Raw genomic sequence first — 19,579 nt, 5'->3', positions numbered from 1 at the left:
GGCTGGCATAGGGCATGGATTACTGCAGCTCTGTCCTCTATTGTGACTTGCCTTTGGAAAACACTTGGTTTTGATCGCCACCTCTGCCACCTTATGCCTTGTGTTCTTCTATGAAAGAAAACCCATAGTTCCAAGTAGTTGAGAGAATCAGGTGGGTATGGTCATGGGAATGCTTTGATGTAAATGCTGTGTGACCTTGGGTAGGTCATGCAATTGTGAAAGGCCTGCTTCCTGAAGGGATTTGACAGATTTGAGTTTTCCCAGCAAAGATTCCTCGAACTTGGGAGCCCACGTCCTGGCTGTATGGTTACTAACCAGAGCAGTCCATTTTCCCGCCTTTTCCGAGCCCAGCAAGCCTCCTTCCCTTGCCCCTCCCAACCGCTACCCTATACGCAGGCGCAGATCCCGGCTTCTTCTTTCCTTCCACTCGCGCCCCCTCAAAGCTTCCCCTAGCAACAAGCTCGGGCTCAGCGCTGAGGCGGGGCGAGCGCATGCGCCGCAGCCTTCTCCACGGCCAGTTGTCGGACTGCGTGCTGAGCTCCTCCCCCTCCAAGCCTAGCCCTTCTCCCCGCCTCCTCCCATCCAGGGTCCGCGTGGCGGAGCGCGCGCGCACTCTGACTCGGTGGCTGCCCATCTCCCTGGCCCCGGCAGTGAGGATAGAGGGGCGGGGCTATTTCATTTGGGGTTCCGCCCCCTTTGGCCCGGCGTCCCTACCGCGCCTGCGCGCTCCCGCCCGGTCTCCATCTTGGAATTGGGAGGAAGAGGGAGAGGGAGACCGGGACGAGACCGGGGCTGTGGTGCGGAGAGAGGCTGAGACTGAAGAGGAGAGGGAGAGAAGGCGCGGGGACCGTCCTTAGCTACAATCTTTCAGCTACCCTCAGGAGAGAGAAGGGAAAAGGGAGGAGGCCGGGGCGGGAGTGAAGGCTGTCACCCTCGGACCCCGGCGTGAGAGGGGCCGTGCGGCCGGACGTCCTCGGGGTGGGCCCCCTGTCGGTGGCCGAAGACCTGGGGCTCAGGCCCTTCGGTCGCGAATTTCCGGGCTTAACCTCTCGCTTCTCAAATATCCGGGTATCTGCCCCTCAGACCCCACGTAGCCAGGACTCGGGTCTCAATCTCTCTAAACCTGGGGCTCTGTTTCATAGGATTTCAAAAATCTGGGGTTCAAGCCCCTGCGTGCACCAGTATCCGGGGTTCATTCCCCGCGCGTTCAGATATCAGATTCAGCCTCCCTTCGTTCAAATATCTGGGGTTCAGACCCCACAACCAGAAATCCGGAATTCAGCAACTGTCGCCCTCGAGGAGGAGGAGGACTGGACCGCGAGGTCAGATCAGGCTGTCACCCCCTCCCCTCCAGGGGAGGCTTCCCGGGCCCGCCCCTCAGGAAGGGCGAAAGCCGAGGAAGAGGTGGCAAGGGGAAAGGTCTCCTTGCCCCTCTCCCTGCTTGGCAGAGCCGCTGGAGGACCCCAGGAGGAGGCGGAAGCGCTGGGGCACCATAGTGACCCCTACCAGGTGAGACACGGGGTGCAGGGGCGCGGGTCCCTGTGTCTAGCATTGAGAAGAAAGGGTGCTCTTTTTTGAGGAACTGGGCCTGGGTAGGCCCTCTCCTCAGGATGAAGTCCAGTGGGCCAGTGGTCAGCCTCTGGCTAGCCGTGCCTTCTGCTGCCACCTTGTTCCTCTTCCTTCATTATGTCTGCCTGATGAGGGACCTCAGGTGCCAGGGTCTTTGATGTCATGGGGGTCACGCCCTAGGGTGCTTGAACTGATCATATGGGTTTGCATTCTTGTCTTCTCCCATGTTCACTTTGCCCCTCACAGCTACCTGTTCTCCGTGATTATACCCCTTTCTCTGGATTGCTTTGGGGTGTTGATTCCCTTGCCTTTGATCTCCATGGTGGGTCCACTTACCTGTTTTTTAGGCATGGTCTGGTTGGATTTCTTGTCCTTTCAAGGAAGTGTGTGTGTGTGCATTTGTGTTCAGGAATGCCTAGCAGTATTTTCTCCTAGCTATATCGTTACCTTCCAACCTCTTGCTGATGGTGTAATCTCATACGTTTGTCAAGCGATCTGTCATTTACAAAGTGCTTTACATCTGTTCTCTCATGTGACACCTCCCCCTCCACCCTGTGGGGGCCTCTTTTGTTGCTGTGTTCCCATTTTACAGTTGAGAATATTGAGGCCCAGAGAGGTTGCCCAAGGTCACACAGTGGCAGAATCAGGATTTAAACCCAGGTTCTTGATCAAGTTTTGCCCCTGCTCCTTACCTCTCTCTTGGCATCTCTTCTTGGCCAGGGATCCAGAGGAGAATGAGTTAGGGTGAGATTTAAGAATGAGGGGGAGAAGAGCTTCCTTTTTGGGAGGGCTTTTCTCAGAAGCTTTTCGTGTTGGGAGGCTCTGGCTCCTGTCTTCTGTCTCATGGATTTTTCTCTCTACTGTGACCTTCATCTTTACCCTGATTCCATTCTTTGGCCTGGGTTCCTGAGAGGGCTCTCTCTTTTGACAAATGATAGCCATAGTGGGTCTCTTCACAGTTAAAGCCAAGCTGCTGGGGTAGGATGATCCCCAAAGTATTAAATCCTTGTGGTGACCCTGGAGGCAGGGAAGGAAAAATCCATATGCTAAGTGTCTGCATAGTGTTCCTAGGTTTGAGATATCATTAAAAATCTCACAACAGCCCTATGCTGTAATCCATTTTACCAAAGAGAAGACCAAGCATAAAGAACTTAACTCAAAACCCTGTTTTATGTTGCTGATGAGATGTACTGGTAGTGTAGCTTAGGGACAGACAGACTTGGGTTTCCTCATCTGCAGAATGGTGATAACATTGTCCATTTTAGAAGGTGGCTGTGATTTAGCACAGACCTTGGTAATCGCTCAGATGTTCATTATTTGAGGAAGAGGCCCTGTGTGATGTTTTGTTGGCATCCCTTATATGTGGCTTGGGGTCCTGGGTTGGCATTCTGGGCTGGGTGCTGGTAAAGAGGTCAAGAAGATTGCTTTGGCAAGTTGTGAGCACCTGCCTTTGTGTGTGGGTGTGTGGTGGGGGTGAGGGGTGCTTGGCAGGGGTGCTGGCAGGAGAATGGAGAAAGGGGCCTGTTTTGAACAGCTTGGGAGCTGCTGAGGGCTTGGCTGAGGGCAGTCAATCAATCTCCTAGGCTATTCTGAGCCCTCTGCACCCTGGGGGCCCACCGGAGAGTCAGGCTTCTTGCCCTCCAACTTCCAGTTGGGCTAAGGAGACAAAATTAACAACACAACAGGAAACAATGCACGACAGAATATAATTACATGCTAAATTGTTAGGTGCTTTAAAGGAGCTAGAACTCTGCCCTTGGGAGTCCAACTCTGCTGAAGGCTCTTTTGTGCCTAAATTCCAACAAGTGCTTAGCCTGGAGCCTGGCCTGGAATTCCCTGGGGGAAAGGGGTGGGGTCCTTGGCTTTCTTGTACTGCAGGAGCTTTTTCTGGGTTTTGGGCTGGGTGCTCTAGGCGCTCTCCCCAAAGGCCAGAGTGGTCAAGGGAGGCTTCCTGTAGGAGGGCGATGAGCTTGAGGTGAGTTGCTAAGACAGTAAAAAAGCACACTGGCCTGACTGAAGAGAAGCTCCTGTTCTCTGACCTTGGAGAAATCCTGGTTCCTTTCTATGCCTCAGTCACCTCATCTGTGAAATGGTGATTAGTGTTCTGCCCTGCTTATTTCACAGGGCTGTTCTAAAAGCATAGCAGTAGGGGACCAGCTTTGGGCAAGGCTTAACCTTTTCTGAGTTTGTTTCCTCATCTGCAAGATAGGGGTAATAGTAAATCCTCATAAAGTTGTGGTAAGGATTGAATGAGAGAGATGCATGTAAGGTGCTTACTGAACTTGCTCAGTAAATGTTATTTGTACGCCACAAATGTCCTGTACCTGTGCATGGTGCATATGCAATGGGACTGGACAAGTAAGATGGCCCAGGTCACAGAGAGGCCCCAAAAAGCCAGATGCCGTTTCTATCCCTGTCCTTCCCGTCTTACATCTCCTCCCTACCGGTGTCCCTAGCCCTTTTTGAGAGCAAGTCCTCTGGCCTTCTGGGCCAGTACCCACTTCTAACAATGGCCGGATTTCCACTGCCTCCAGCCTGGCTGTTTCCTGCTCTCTTCCAGGGTGTGAGAGGTTGAGGGAGGAGGGGGCCTCGACGCCAAGGGGAACAGGAAGGTGCCTGGAAATATTTGGGGTATGGGACTTGTGGGACAGGACACTTGGGAATCTGGGGTTCTGGCTGGGAGGCGGGATCTTTTATTCTTGAGGGGAGAAGTAAGGGTTGTAGCGAAATGGATCTTATTGAGGGCTGGGGGTGGTGAGGATGCTTAGCTCTCACTCTTCCTAGCAGTTTTAGGGACTCCAGGGACCCGGCCCCCGTGCTCTGGTTGCCAGGGCAACTTCATTTTTTTGGAGCTTTGATGTTGTTCCTAATCTCCCCCTTGCCCTTCCTCTGCAGTGCCTCCCCCTCATCAGGGAGCTAGGGGAAGAGAAGGCAGAAACTTGAGAGGCCCCTTCCTCTCTCTGAGTGTCCCATCTTTGCTCTGAGGGTCTGCTCTTCATTCTCCAGGTCAGGCCCCACTCTCAGGGCCCCCAGGGGCCATCATGCCAGCTGGGGGCCGGGCCGGGAGCCTGAAGGACCCCGATGTGGCTGAGCTCTTCTTCAAGGATGACCCTGAAAAGCTCTTCTCTGATCTCCGGGAAATCGGCCATGGCAGCTTTGGAGCTGTGTATTTCGTGAGTTGGGGCTTAAGAGAAAGGGATAGGGACGGGTACTGTATTCTTCCTGCTGTGGGTCCACAGCCGTCTACTCTGCTGTACCACACCAGCCTTTCCTGCCCTCTCCTGTTGGGCCAACAAGTCTTTGCACTGCCCAGCTCTTACTAGGGGCCTTCACCACCTTCTGGTCTGATCTTCTAGGCCCGAGATGTCCGGAATAGTGAAGTGGTGGCCATCAAGAAGATGTCCTACAGTGGGAAGCAGTCAAATGAGGTAGGTCAGGTCTGACAAGACTGGTGGGGGCCAGGTCAGGGGACCCCAGTCACAATGTGCAGGCTGAGTAAGCCTCTCCTCCCCTGACCTCCTCTTAGAAGTGGCAGGATATCATCAAGGAGGTGCGGTTCCTGCAGAAGCTCCGGCACCCCAATACCATTCAGTACCGGGGCTGTTACCTGAGGGAGCACACGGCTTGGGTGAGCTAGCCCCCTGACTCTGGCCTGATCTTTGCCCCCATCTTTGTCCTAGTCTCTTGGGTGGGCCCTGTTCCAGGTGCCATTATAGGGACCTTGGAAAGGAGGAGGTCTCCCCCAACTTCTTTAGTCCTCAGACGAACCCGTGAATAGCAGTGCCTGTCCAGAAGGAGAGGCTGGTTTGAAGATTGGCATAAACTGTTAGTAGTTGGAAAGGGGCACATGGGCTGGAGGAAATGGAGATAGAATGGGGTTTCGAAGGGATTCAGATGGGAGTGGTGGTATCTTGGGCTGTTTCTAGAGGAGTCCCTGGCTCTAGGGACTCTCCCATGACCACGTTGTTTTCTCAGTTGTCCTCCTTCTCTGTCTTTACCCCCCGGGGGCAATGCATGAGTGGAGGATAGGCAGAGAAACCCTCTGGATCTCTGCCCAAGGGAGATGGGGCAGGGGTGGCCAGATACGCTTATCTCTGACCCTTTAATCCTTTCTTAGCTGGTAATGGAGTATTGCCTGGGCTCAGCTTCTGACCTTCTAGAAGGTAAGTGGCTCTGACCAACAAGTGGGAGAAGGGAGAAGAGCAAAGAAGCTCTAGGAGAAGGGAGCAGGGGAGCTTGTTCCAGCGCCACCCTTGGGCTCCCTTCAGTTTGTTGTTTTTCCCTCACTCCCCAGTGCACAAGAAGCCCCTTCAGGAGGTGGAGATTGCAGCTGTGACCCACGGGGCCCTTCAGGGCCTGGCTTATCTGCACTCCCACAACATGATCCATAGGTACAAGCTGCACTGACAATGGCTGGGAGGGGGTGCACTCTGCACCAGTCCTCATTCAGTGGGCTATGGCCTTCTTGGAAACTTGTGCTAAAGCCCCTGCCCAGCCTTCCTGAGGTGCATGCCTTACCCTGTGCTTTGTCTCTGGCAGGGATGTGAAGGCTGGAAACATCTTGCTGTCAGAGCCAGGCTTGGTGAAGCTGGGGGACTTCGGCTCTGCATCTATCATGGCACCCGCCAACTCCTTTGTGGGCACCCCATACTGGTGAGTGGGGGTAGTGGTGAGTGGAGAGAGTCCCCAGGATGTTGGGAGCAGGAGTTGGCAGAGTCTGGGTGGGTGATCAGCCTCTTTCTCCTGACCTTTCTCCCAGGATGGCTCCAGAGGTGATCCTGGCAATGGATGAGGGGCAGTACGATGGCAAGGTGGATGTCTGGTCCTTGGGGATAACCTGCATCGAGCTGGGTAAGGACAACATCCTCTGTTCCTTTGTTCTTTTTTCTCCCACTCCTTTCTCTTTTTCTTACCATCCCCATACTATCTCACCCTCAGGCTTTCAAGCTCCTGTCCATTTTGACTCTACCCTTGATCCCCAATTCAGGCCAGCTGTCAAATCCTGCCAGCTCTTAGACCTGAAGATTTCGGAGCATTCCCTTCCTGTCCACTACTCTAGTTTGTTTTTTGTTTTTTGTTTTAAGAATTTATCTGACAGAGTACAAGCAGGGGGGAGAGCGACAGGCAAAAGGAGAGGGAGAAGCAGGCTCCCCGCTGAGCAGGGAGCCCGATGTGGTATTTGATGCCAGGATCCTGGTATCATAACCTGAGCCAAAAGCAGACGCTTAACCAACTGAGCCACCCAGGTGCCCCTATATCTTTTTTGAATGCCCACTGTGTGCCATGCTATGCTAGCAGGTTCTGGGGATATAGCAGGGAATGAGGTTCTTGCCCTCATGGAACTTATATTCTAGTTGGGGAAACAAGCATGTTTTCTCTCAGTGTGATAGAAGTTGAAAAGAGAAGTTAAAGGAACAGTACAACCGTAAAACAAAGGACTTGACGTAGTTCAGGGGCTGAGGAAGGTCTCCTTGTAACAGAGCTGTGTAAGCAGAACCGTAAGACAAATAGTAGCTGTGTGAAGACTATAGGGAAGAGCATTCCAGATAGGTAAGAGCAGGCATGGGGAGCTGAGACTAGCTTCGGTTGTTTGGAATATTACAGGTAATGCCGTGTAAAAAGCAGTGAGTGATAAGGCCAGAGAGGTTCAAGTGAGTTCATGAGGCCTTGCAGCCCTATCAAGGTTCTCATCTCTGCCAGCTTACACTACTGAAACAACTATTTGTGAGGTAATGTTCGTAAAGCCTTCAACACAGTTCTAGGCACAAGTAGTTGCCCAAGAAAGAGATGCCCTTAGCTCTTCTTATCAATGACTTCTTGCAGTGATCTTTCCTACCAATAGTCTCTTCTTCTCTCCAGTCTCTCTTATGTCAGAGAGATCTGCCCTAGCTGGGTGTTGTTGCTTCGCTCCCCTCTGCAAAGCCGTTAATGCTCCCCATTGCCTTCAAGACTGACGCCATCCCCACCCTTCCTTCCACCAAGCTAGAGGTTCCGCTTCCTGAACGTTCGCTCTCCCCTTCATGAGCACACCCTGAGTATGCCATGAACTTTTCCACTTTCTTGCCTTGGTTTGTATTGTGTCTTCTGCCCGAAGTCCGAGATTTGGACATATCCTTGTCCTCCATCTCCACATGTCTGCATTTGTCATTTGAGGCCACAGCCAGACAGGTGATGCAAATATGTGAAACAGGCCAGGTAGAAGAAAAATTGAGAGCTGTCCTTTTTATTCCTAGTTTTTGGTAGAGATGTGAATGCAGAGAAATATTTCTCTACTATTGAAGAAACAATTAGTCCTGATTATAAATGCCAGCTGATAGTCTGTATCAGAGAAGCAATGTGGAGAAGGCTCTGGCAAACTGGAGATTGCTGTTGCTTAGCCCATCATTATGTAGGAATGTTAGCTCCTTTTCACCAGATCTAATTTTTTAGGAGAAACTAGAAATTTAGATGATGATGGTGGTGGTGGTGGTGGTTATTAAATTGTTAGGTTGGAATTTAATTTGAAAATCACTGTTTAGGCCAAAAAACATAAACAACACAAAACATTTATCTGGGCCACAAGGAGCACCTGGCTTGTAATTTCTAATCTGAGGCCTAGCTCCAATATCCCTTTTTCTAAAGACCTACCCTTAATCCCCTGCCTATGTACCAGTTTGAGGGCCCACCATGCACACCCAGCTTCCCAGCCATTTTCCTGTCTCCTTCCCGGTTAGACTGGAAGTTCCCTGAGGACAGGGCCTGTCTCTTGTTTTTCCTTAACTTCCCCATAACACTTAGCAAGTTTTTTGTTTTTATTTGGAACCTAATAAATGTTAGTTGGGCTGATAACTGTGTTTCCTTCTTCTTCCTTTGGTGCTTATGCACACGTTGTTTTCTTTGATCCCTGCTCCACCGTGTGCAGGGGAGAGGATGCGTGTTACATTTTACAGAGGGAATTAATTGAGATTGTGAGAATTGGTCAGGGTCATGCAGCAAGGAAGTCAGAGAGCTGGGGTGTAGACCCAAATCTTTTGATTTCCATTCCAGCCTCCTCTGCCCACCTACCACCTCTCACCTTCTCCCTGTTGACCTTTCTCTGTAGCGGAACGGAAACCACCGCTGTTTAACATGAATGCGATGAGTGCCTTATACCACATTGCACAGAACGAGTCCCCCGTGCTCCAGTCAGGACACTGGTGAGAACTGGGATTCCTGGGCCCAGGGGTTAGGCCATACATAGAGTAAGGCTGCCTGGCTCATGGCCTTCCCACCCCTCCCTTATCCTCCCATGACTTCTAGGTCTGAGTACTTCCGGAATTTTGTTGACTCCTGTCTTCAGAAAATCCCTCAAGACAGACCAACCTCAGAGGTTCTTCTGAAGGTGAGGGCTCACTAGCCTAGCATTCTCCTAGAACTGTTGCCTGTTAGAATCACCTGAGAACCCCCTCAGTGACATTAGTGATTCCCAGTTCTTTCTCCACCAAGAACTTCATTATGAATTCCCACCCCCATTCCCAGTGCCCAATGGACTCTGTGTTTTGCAAGATTTTGTCTACCAGACTGCCTTTATTTATTTATTAAGTAATAATTTGTTTTCCCATCTTTTATTAATCAAAGATGTACATAATTGCCAGCCAGAGCTTCTGGTCTGCATGCGATAACCAGGGTTACCACACTGATCTGATGTAATTCAAGCCAAAAGCCTGTGTAGCCTTGTCATGGGTAAATGTATGATTTCCCTTAGGTGTGTTTTGAGTTATCAACAGTAGAGGGGCCCCCATTCCCTTCACAGATCCATGGGGGCCTAAGGAGACCTAGCTGGAAACTGATGTAGACAGTCTAGTTTGACCTACTTGTTCTGTAATCGTGGGATACCTTGTGAGGTTCAGAGAGGCCTCATGATGTGTCCAGCGGCACACAGCACTTTGATAGAGGACCTGAGCTACATTCCAGATCTCCTGACTGTCTTGTCTGTCAGCCGTGCCTGGAGGAACAGGAGCCTGTCCTGGGAGTAGTGATTGGGTGGTGAAAACTCATGTGGGCGCAGGGTTAAGACAAGGCTAGCATCAGCTTATGGTGGGCATGGGCCCCAGGGAAGTGTCTCAGGGCAGAGGGAACGCCAAAGCCCATGGATATTGGGGGGGGGAGGGGGGCAGGGTGCTCGGCAGCTGGCCTCAGCATTCTCTCCTCTCAGCACCGCTTTGTGCTCCGGGAGCGGCCACCCACAGTCATCATGGACCTAATCCAGAGGACTAAGGATGCTGTGCGGGAGCTAGACAACCTGCAGTACCGAAAGATGAAGAAGATACTGTTCCAGGAGGCACCCAATGGCCCTGGTGCTGAGGCCCCAGAGGAAGAGGAGGTGACCCAGCTTAGCATGCTACCCTTTTATACCACTGTGTTATGCTGGCCTCCTAGCAGCTGCTTGGCTCACTTTCCCTCTCCCTCTTCCTACCCTCTGTCTCCCTGTGCTGCCTCCATATACACACCCCTTGTCCTTCCCCTTCCCTGCCCAACAGCCTGCGCCCTGTCCACAGGAGGCCGAGCCCTATATGCACCGGGCTGGGACGCTGACCAGTTTAGAGAGTAGCCACTCAGTGCCCAGCATGTCCATCAGCGCCTCCAGTCAGAGCAGCTCAGTCAACAGCCTAGCGGATGCCTCAGACAACGAGGAGGAGGAGGAGGAAGAAGAAGAGGAGGAGGAGGAAGAGGAAGGGCCCGAAGCCCGAGAGATGGCTATGATGCAGGAAGGGGAGCACACGGTCACCTCCCATAGTTCCATCATCCACCGACTGCCGGTATGCAGCTCACCCTCAGTAAGCCTGATGGTGAGCAGGCTGAGCCCCAGTTCTCCCTCCCAAGCATGATTGCTCCTTCTCTAAGTCTCACTGGGTCTCCAGGGAACTCCCTTAGGGCCCTGAACCTTGGGCATTCCTTTTACCTTCCCTTCCTCTAGGGTTCTGACAACCTGTATGATGACCCCTACCAGCCAGAGATGACCCCCAGCCCTCTCCAGCCACCGGCAGCCCCGGCTCCCACCTCTACCACCTCTTCTGCCCGCCGCCGGGCCTACTGCCGCAACCGGGACCACTTTGCCACCATCCGTACTGCCTCCCTGGTAAGTGTGGCCATCCTCCCTCAGCCTGGATGCCTTAAACTCTAAGTCCAGAGATGATTTTTTCCACCTGTGGCACTGGATTAAGTCCAGATTGCACCCTCACTTTCTGTTGCTGTCTCTTGCCTTCTCTCCTCGACCCTCCCCACTGTCTTCTCGCAACAGACTGTTTTGGTCACATTGCCCAATGTGGGTATTCCTAGCTTGGGAAACTCTTACTCCTTTTTCCTGGCTAGACTTGAGTAGCATGTCCTGGGGTGTCTCCCCAGGCTCCTGGCCAGCCAGGTGCTTCACATCCCTGTGCTGTGTTGCTCCTAAATGGCATTATGATGGGTGTGCTGGATTTTGTGCCCCTGGAGGGCAAGGAATGGTGGCCAGTGTCTGCCTCATACCATTGTTTGGCTCTCAGGCTCACACCCATACCTGTATCTCATCCTTCCAGCTCCTCTGTAGGGAAAGGGTACAAGCCCATTTGAGAGATAAGGCAGTCGTGACTCAGGCGTGCTGTTGTCCAAGGCGCTTCCCCAAACACCTTTGGTGGTTCTCAAATTTTTAAATTAAGCAGGACCTTGGTCCTCCCAAAATCAAGTCATGGTTATGTTTTTCTCAGTTCACAGGAAAAGATGGATAGAGTTTTCATAAAACATAGTTTTTCATCCGTACGTTCAATAAACCTTTAGGTTACATTCTTGCTTGACTGCAAGCACCAACATCAGTTCCCTTGGAGGCTGGTGGTTAGTCTAGTATATTCTATGGCTAATGCTTATGGTTGACTGTTGTGCTAGGACAGCTCTTCAGATCCTGTGATGCTTAGTGCTTGGTGGTACTGTGCAGAGAGGTCTGTGACTTCCAGGGACTTAGCCACCTGGACTAGTTGGAGTCATGCCCACTTTACAATGGGATCTGAGCTCCAAACCTCAGATGGGGACATCCAGGCCAGTGTTCTTGATACTCCAACATCTCATGGTCCAGCTCCTAGCTCCATACCTGGACTGTGTAAGGAGTCCTTAGTGTTTGCTGAAATGGAAGGAAGCCAACACTTGTTAGGTCAGAGCATTTTATTAGACACTATGACATCTGTATCAGACTTAATTTCCACAGCTTCCTATGGAAGGGTATCATTGCTCCATTTAGCCAATGAGGGAGCGGAGGCATAATGTCATTACTTTGCTTGAGGTCACACGGTTAGTAAGTGGCCGAGCTGGGAGTGTAGCCCAGGCGTGTCTGATTTTGAATTAATTTGAATTGTTGCCACTTTTGTCCTGGGCCCTGTGTGGGTCTCAGCGGTTTGTGACATAGACTGTGTGTCCATCATCCTATGGAGGCAGCAGGCTCAGAGGGGCCGAGTGTGAGGAAAGCACCAAATGAGAATTAAACCCATGAATCTGAAACGCGTGTTCTCCAGTAGAGCACGACGATCGTGTTAATGAGATGGGGCAGGGCCGAGCCCCACTCCTCATCCTCTCTCCTGCCCCAGGTCAGCCGCCAGATCCAGGAGCACGAGCAGGACTCCGCGCTGCGGGAGCAGCTGAGCGGCTATAAGCGGATGCGACGACAGCACCAGAAACAGCTGCTGGCTCTGGAGTCACGGCTGAGGGGTGAACGTGAGGAGCACAGCGCGCGGCTGCAGCGGGAGCTTGAGGCCCAGCGGGCTGGCTTTGGGGCTGAGGCAGAAAAGCTGTCCCGGCGGCACCAGGCCATTGGAGAGAAGGAGGCTCGAGCTGCCCAGGCCGAGGAGCGTAAGTTCCAGCAGCACATCCTTGGGCAGCAGAAGAAGGAGCTGGCCGCCCTGCTGGAGGCACAGAAGCGAACCTACAAACTTCGGAAGGAGCAGCTGAAAGAGGTGGGATGGGGCCATCGCCTCGGGTGGGGCCTGTGGTGGGTGAGGCGCCCTGACCCCCTGCCCTCCCCACTGCCTTGCCCAGGAGCTCCAGGAGAACCCCAGCACCCCCAAGCGGGAGAAGGCCGAGTGGCTTCTGCGGCAGAAGGAGCAGCTCCAGCAGTGCCAGGCGGAGGAGGAGGCAGGTCTGCTGCGGCGGCAGCGCCAGTACTTTGAGCTTCAGTGTCGCCAGTATAAGCGCAAGATGCTGCTGGCTCGCCACAGCCTGGACCAGGACCTGCTGCGAGAGGTAGGCCACCCCATCCCCCATTCCCTCCCGCAGCACAGGCGCCTACCCCTTCCGTTTGCTTCGCTTAGGGTCATCTTTCCCCTCTGCCCTCTTTCATGTCACGGCTTGGCTTCTCTTCCACACCCCTTGTTTCCTCATGCCTGTCAGACCTGCTGGAGCTCCCTAGGCTCCTGTTCCCAGGCTAGCCAGGAGCTTGGCTCCCCTGCACCCCTCAGTTCCCTGTGCTTGGCTCCCTCTTCCAGAGAGTCCTGGAGCTCTCTTGATACCAACAAGGCTTCCTGACCAGGCTTGGGCCCTGCCTCCCTTCTACCTCAGGATTTGAACAAGAAGCAAACCCAGAAGGACTTGGAGTGTGCACTGCTGCTGCGGCAACATGAGGCCACGCGGGAGCTGGAGCTACGGCAGCTCCAGGCCGTCCAGCGCACACGGGCGGAGCTCACCCGCCTGCAGCACCAGACGGAGCTGGGCAACCAGCTGGAGTACAACAAGCGGCGTGAGCAAGAGTTGCGGCAGAAGCATGCGGCCCAGGTTCGCCAGCAGCCCAAGAGCCTCAAAGTACGTGCAGGCCAGCGTCCCCCGGGCCTCCCGCTCCCCATTCCTGGGGCTCTGGGACCACCCAGCACAGGCACCCCTAGAAAGGAGCAGCCCTGCTCATCTGGCCAGGAGGCAGTCCTGAACCAAAGAATTCTGGGAGAGGAGGAGGAAGCAGTTCCAGAGAGAAGGATTCTGGGAAAGGAAGGGGCCACCTTGGAGCCAGAGGAACAGAGGATATTGGGGGAAGAATCAGGGACCCCTAGTCCTGGTCCACAAAAACATAGGAGTTTGGTTGATGAGGAAGTTTGGGGTCTGCCTGAGGAGGAGATAGAGGAACTTAGAGTCCCATCCCTGGCACCCCAGGAGAGGAGCATTGTAGGCCAGGAGGCGGCTGGGGAATGGAGGTTATGGGGGAAGGAGGATGGGAGTCTCCTGGATGAGGAATTTGAGCTTGGCTGGATCCCAGGCCCAGCACTGACCCCAGTCCCTGAGGAGGAGGAAGAGGAAGAGGGAGCTCCAATTAGGACCCCGAGGGACCCTGGAGATGGCTGTCCCTCACCAGACATCCCGCCTGAACCCCCTCCAACACATCTGAGGCATGGCCCTGCTAGCCAGCTCCCTGGACTTCTGTCCCATGGTCTCCTGGCCGGCCTCTCCTTTGCAGTGGGGTCCTCCTCTGGCCTCCTGCCCCTACTACTTCTGCTGCTACTCCCACTGCTGGCAGCGCAGGGCGGGGGTGGCCTGCAGGCATCGCTGCTGGCCCTTGAGGTGGGGCTGGTGGGCCTGGGGGCCTCCTACCTACTTCTTTGTACGGCTCTGCACCTGCCCCCCAGTCTGTTCCTACTCCTGGCTCAGGGCACCGCACTGGGGGCCGTCCTGGGTCTGAGTTGGCGCCGTGGCCTTATGGGTGTCCCTCTGGGCCTTGGGGCCGCCTGGCTCCTAGCCTGGCCAGGCCTGGCTATACCTCTGGCAGCTCTCGCAGCTGGGGGCAAATGGGTGCGGCAGCAGGGCCCCCGGATGCACCGGGGTATCTCTCGACTCTGGTTGTGGGCTTTGCTGCACCTATCGCCCATGGCCTTTCGTGCCCTACAGGGCTGTGGGTCTGTGGGGGACCGGGGCCTGTTTGCACTCTACCCCAAAACCAACAAGGGTGGCTTTCGCAGCCGTTTGCCTGTCCCTGGGCCCCGGCGGGGTAATCCCCGTGCTGCCCGACACCCACTGGCCCTATTGGCGAGGTTTTGGACCCTGTGCAAGGGCTGGAACTGGCGCCTGGCACGGGCCAGCCAGGGTTTAGCCTCACATTTGCCCCCCTGGGCCATCCATACACTGGCCAGCTGGGGCCTGCTCCGGGGTGAAAGGCCCAGCCGTATTCCCCGGCTGCTGCCACGCAGCCAGCGCCGGCTAGGTCCTCCTGCCTCTCGCCAACCAGCGCCTGGGACTCTAACTGGGCGGCGATCCCGAACCCGCCAGTCCCGGGCCCTGCCTCCCTGGAGGTAACCAACTCTAGCTCCTCCTCAGCCCGAATCTAGAGCATCGAGCACTTTATCTCCCACTACTCAGTGAGGTTTCTCCAGTCCCAATCCTCTCCTCCCTTTCACCCCTCCTTCCTTAGTTTGCTTCCCCACCTCACCCCAGTCCTTTGGACCTCTAGACAGGCAGCCTCCTCCACCGTGGAGTCCGGAAGTTACACTTCGTGTTCTCCTGACACTCCTCCCCTACCCTAAATTATTGCTGTTCTCCCGCTGTGTGTGTGCTCATCCTCACCCTCATCAACTCAGGCCTGGGGCCGGGGGGTGGCGGTGGGTGGGAAGTCATGTTTTTTTTTTCTCTCTCTTTGATTTTGTTTTTCTGTCTCCCTTCCAACCTGTCCCCTTTCCCCCACCAAAAAAAAGAAAAAGACAAACACAAATAAAATATCTGAGCGGAACTGTACCTTTGGCCCAGGCTGCCTCTGTCTGCTTTGTCCTGCCGCCTAGCCTCCCGGGTATGCCCCCAATCTGGACCCTTGGCCCCCAGTTCCATGACCTCTTCACCCCCATCTACGTTATCTTAACCCCTTTCACTCCTCAGCCTCATCCTCTCTGCCTTCATAGCTTCGTTGCATCATGACCACCACCAGCTCGGAGGTCTGAGCCCCTGTTGAGCTTCCACAAGACTTCTTGGTCCCATAGTTCCCCTGTTGGTGGATTCTTTCCAGCGAGCCCTTAGGTTCCGGGTCCTTTGGTCCTCATCCCCTGCCTTTTCTCCCAACCCATTCCCTATGTGGTTCCCTCCTGTCTGGGAGCTGAATTTCTCTCCTGGCATTAGGCTTTACCCTAGAGGGCGTGGGGATGGGACTACAAACCCACTACAGTAGGGGGTGGTGAGTTTGGGGGACCAGGCAGAGTTGGGGCGCATGGAAATGGGATTGGTTTTGGGCTTGGGAGTGGGAGCTGAGTACATAAGGGGCCGGGCTGGAATGTGGAGATCTGGTCAGGGTAGCACCTGCTGGCCCATTGAACTTGTCAGGCCTTTTCTGGCCATCTCCTTTGCCCCTTTCCCTGGTGTGGCCCAAGATGGGGCTACTCCTTATCCATTTCTCAGCTCGGAGCTTATCCTCCTTCCCTCCCTCCCACCCTGAGGTGCTGAACCTGGGACTTCCTCTGTCTTTCCTTAGCCGTGTTGCTCTCTTCCATGGGTGTGTTGTGTGACCTGGTTCTCTCACTCTTATGCACATTCTGTATCTGCTCTCTTGGCTTCTGTCTCTGGGTTGTATTTTCTCCTTCTTTGCATGGTCAGAGTTTCTTGTGTGCACTCAGTACCCTAAAGATTTTCAGTTCCCTGTCCATGAACTCTCCTGCTGTTTCTTGTGAGTTTTCTACCCAACTCTGAACATGTTCTTGGCACCTGTCTTGTTTACTTTGTATCTCTTGCCCATTGAGAATCTTCCTGATCTCTCTCAACACAATCCCATCTCTCCATGTCTGTCTGTATACAACTCCCCCCGCCCCCTCTGTCTAACATGTTTTCTGTTTCTCTCCCTCTCCCTGTCTCTGCTTCTGTCTCCTCTTCTCTCTCTCTCTTCTCCCCCTCTCCCTGGTTGTTCCTCCTCCTCCTCTTCTTCCTCCTCCTCCTCCTCCTCCTCTCCCTTGCCCCCATCTCCCCTTGGTCCGTCCACTGCATAGTCTAAGGAGCTGCAGATCAAGAAGCAGTTCCAGGAGACGTGTAAGATCCAGACTCGGCAATACAAGGCCCTGCGGGCACACTTGCTGGAGACCACGCCCAAAGCTCAGCACAAGAGCCTCCTTAAGCGGCTCAAGGAAGAACAGACCCGCAAGCTGGCAATCCTAGCCGAGCAGTACGACCAGTCCATCTCAGAGATGCTCAGCTCACAGGCGGTGAGGCCTGGGGTCCAGGGAGGGAGCATGGTGGAGGCTGGCCTCTGTACGCCCAGCTTAGTTATGGGGAGTGGGAATGGGAGAGTGTGGACAAAGACGGGGCTTTTGTTCTTGGGGGAAACTTGGATACTCTCCCACTGTTAGAGTTCTCCGCAATGGTTTTATTGTCTCTCTCAAGTATTTTCTTAAGGTCTTGACAAAGCCAGCCTGACTACCAAGAACGCCAAGGAAAGAGTGGCTATAATTTTTTCCTGGGCCTGAGTTAGTTTAATGTGTTAACAGGGAGCAAATCAAAATGATTGTGGCCCTTGGGCCGATTTACTCAGACTTCTGGAGGATTTTGAAGATTGTTGTTCTAAGAGTGATCACACAACAACACTGGGATGGGCCAATTAAAAACTACACATAGTGTAAAACATCAAAGTGCCCCCTATTCATTGCCATTCTCTCACCCAATCCCACCTCTCAGAGGTAACTGTGAGTAATTGTATTTTAGATTTTTTTCCCTATGCGTATTTGGAAAATGACATACAATTTTAAACAGAAATGGGGTCGTATTGTACATACTGTTCTCTTCTTTTTCCACCTGATATTTCTTGGACATCTTTCCATGTCAGTACACCTGTCTCATTTTTGAAACAGCGTAGAATTTTCCATGGTATAGATGTACCATAATTTCTTTAACCCATCCCTTATTGGTGGACATTTAGGTTGTTTCCAGTATTTTGCTATTACAACGCTTCAGTGAACACCTCCGAGCACATGTGCAAGTATACCTGGGGGATAAATTCCTGGAAGTGTAATTGCTGTGTCACAGGGTATGACGATCTTTCATTCTGATAGATGTTGAGACTGGCTGCTACTTGAAACCTTAGGGCCCAGGCCTACCTGGGGCAGGGGAGGATTGTGGGGGGGGGGGGAGGAGGCCCCTGAAATGAGCTCTTCCTGTTTGCCAGCTGCGGCTTGATGAGACCCAGGAGGCAGAATTCCAGGCCCTGCGGCAGCAGCTTCAACAGGAGCTGGAGCTGCTCAATGCCTACCAGAGCAAGATCAAGATCCGCACAGAGAGTCAGCATGAGCGGGAGCTGCGGGAGCTGGAGCAGAGGGTGGCTCTGAGGCGGGCACTGCTGGAGCAGCGGGTAAGGGGGCTCTGACGCCAGGACGCTCTGGGAGGGCAGGCTCCCCACTTCCCGCCCCCGGATGTGCTAACCTCTCTTCTGGGTGTCCCAGGTGGAAGAGGAGCTGCTGGCCTTGCAGACAGGGCGCTCCGAGCGAATCCGGAGTTTGCTCGAGCGGCAGGCCCGTGAGATCGAGGCTTTCGATGCCGAGAGCATGAGGCTGGGCTTCTCCAGTATGGCTCTGGGGGGCATCCCAGCCGAGGCTGCTGCCCAGGGCTATCCCGCTCCACCCCCTGCCCCTGCCTGGCCCTCCCGTCCTGTTCCCCGATCGGGGGCACATTGGAGCCATGGTCCTCCTCCACCAGGCATGCCCCCCCCAGCCTGGCGTCAGCCCTCTCTGCTGGCTCCTCCAGGTCCCCCAAACTGGCTGGGGCCCCCCACACAGAGTGGTACACCCCGTGGTGGAGCCCTGCTGCTGCTAAGAAACAGCCCTCAGCCCCTGCGGCGGGCAGCCTCAGGGGGCAGTGGCAGTGACAACGTGGGCCCACCTGCCGCTGCAGTGCCTGGGCCTCTGAGCCGTAGCACCAGTGTCGCTTCCCACATCCTCAATGGTTCCTCCCACTTCTATTCCTGAAGTGCAGGGTGGATGAGCAGAGGAATGGGACAGGGGCAGGGGCAGGGGTGGGTGGAGCCTGATCCTGGAGGGCTGTAAGCTTGAGGCCCACCCAAGGGTGGGGGACAGGATGTTGGCTCCAGCTCCCCTCAGACCTCCTCATCTCACGAGCTTCTCGGGCTGGCCAGTGGCCCAGGGCCAGCTTGGGCATAGGTGCCTCAAGGCTGACCGGGAGCCCCTGCCTCCCCACCATGGTGCCAGGGTCTCTCTCCATCACAGCCTCGGGAAAGGAGGGAGATGTGTGTGTGTCAAATATTCATCTGGTCCCCTGGGGGAGGGGAAGGGTGGGTCTAGATATATTATATTCAAAGAACTATACTACCCCGTGTAATGGGGCCGTGGACCGGGGATGCCAGGCCCCCCCAGACCTGGGGTGTGGCAAAGCAGGTCTGGGGTGGGGAGAGCAGAAGGAAAAGGCCTTCCTAGGAAAGAAGGATCAGGATGGGGTCTTGGGGTCAGGTTGCCTGGTCTCTCCATTCCCCCCGTTGCTGTCTGACGTCCTGTGCCGTCTTGTCCTTTATCTTTTTTTTTTTTAATTGAGATCAGAGCTGGGGCAGGGGAACAAGGGAAGGACCTTCCGAAGGGGCTGCTCCCAGGCCAGGGGGCAGTCATGGGAGCCCCTCCCAGCTATGGGGTTGGCACAGAGCCCCACAGCAAGCTTTTAATAAACTGTTGGTTATTCTAACAGACCCCGGGACTCACCCTTTCTGTCCAAGTTGTGTATTAAGGACTGTTCGGTGGGAGGTGATAGTGTTCCTTGTATTTAAAAAAGGGAATTTATTGGGCTGTGTAACTAAAAATTTCAGTGATTTTAATGACTTTGGGCATGGCTGGATCCAGAGCTTTAAAGGAATTCATCAGTCTTTCAGCCTCTATTTCCCTTTGCCTTGGGCTTCAAAGATTTTCAGAAGGTTCACTTCATACACAGGCTCCCGGCAGCTCCAGACCTACATCTTAGCAGCAATCTCAACAGCGAGTATGCCAGAGGCCTGAGGTACTCGGATTGGTCAGGTCTACGCCCTGCACCCACCCCTTTAAGGCGAAAAGAATTGGCCCAGGGACTAAGTGGCTGTTTCCAGAAGGGG

General features: G+C 54.1%; 1 protein-coding gene across 6 annotated transcripts; it reads left to right on the top strand.

Annotated features, from left to right (window-relative positions):
- The first annotated feature begins 724 nt into the window (after positions 1 to 724).
- On the top strand, positions 725 to 19,183 carry TAOK2 (TAO kinase 2). Of its 6 annotated transcripts, none has more exons than XM_026515733.4 (19): positions 727 to 1,509; positions 4,576 to 4,742; positions 4,926 to 4,997; positions 5,096 to 5,197; positions 5,687 to 5,732; positions 5,864 to 5,960; positions 6,109 to 6,222; positions 6,329 to 6,420; positions 8,651 to 8,744; positions 8,848 to 8,929; positions 9,743 to 9,910; positions 10,068 to 10,346; positions 10,505 to 10,666; positions 12,141 to 12,506; positions 12,589 to 12,792; positions 13,108 to 13,347; positions 16,491 to 16,703; positions 17,660 to 17,842; positions 17,934 to 19,183. In XM_026515733.4, exons 2-19 carry the CDS (start codon positions 4,611 to 4,613, stop codon positions 18,453 to 18,455), a joined length of 3,168 nt encoding a protein of 1,055 aa, XP_026371518.1. In that variant the 5' UTR covers positions 727 to 1,509; positions 4,576 to 4,610; the 3' UTR covers positions 18,456 to 19,183. The 6 variants fall into 6 exon arrangements, with proteins under 6 accessions (XP_044246255.1, XP_026371517.1, XP_026371518.1 ...); XM_026515734.4 differs by having other exon boundaries at positions 728 to 1,509; positions 10,086 to 10,346; XM_026515735.4 differs by lacking the exon at positions 16,491 to 16,703.
- Positions 19,184 to 19,579: the final 396 nt, after the last annotated feature.

Source organism: Ursus arctos, unplaced genomic scaffold (genome assembly GCF_023065955.2).
Source record: "Ursus arctos isolate Adak ecotype North America unplaced genomic scaffold, UrsArc2.0 scaffold_2, whole genome shotgun sequence".
Taxonomy (NCBI): domain Eukaryota; kingdom Metazoa; phylum Chordata; class Mammalia; order Carnivora; family Ursidae; genus Ursus; species Ursus arctos.
The sequence above is the reverse complement of the archived record's forward strand: the minus strand, read 5'-3'. Positions and strand labels throughout refer to the sequence as shown.

Coding starts and splice junctions, on each gene's coding strand:
- TAOK2 (XM_044390320.3), top strand. CDS start 4,611: ATGCCAGCTGGGGGCCGGGCCGGGAGCCTGAAGGACCCCGATGTGGCT. Junction 4,743..4,925: donor GCTTTGGAGCTGTGTATTTC/GTGAGTTGGGGC, acceptor CTGATCTTCTAG/GCCCGAGATGTCCGGAATAG. Junction 10,667..12,140: donor CCATCCGTACTGCCTCCCTG/GTAAGTGTGGCC, acceptor CTCCTGCCCCAG/GTCAGCCGCCAGATCCAGGA.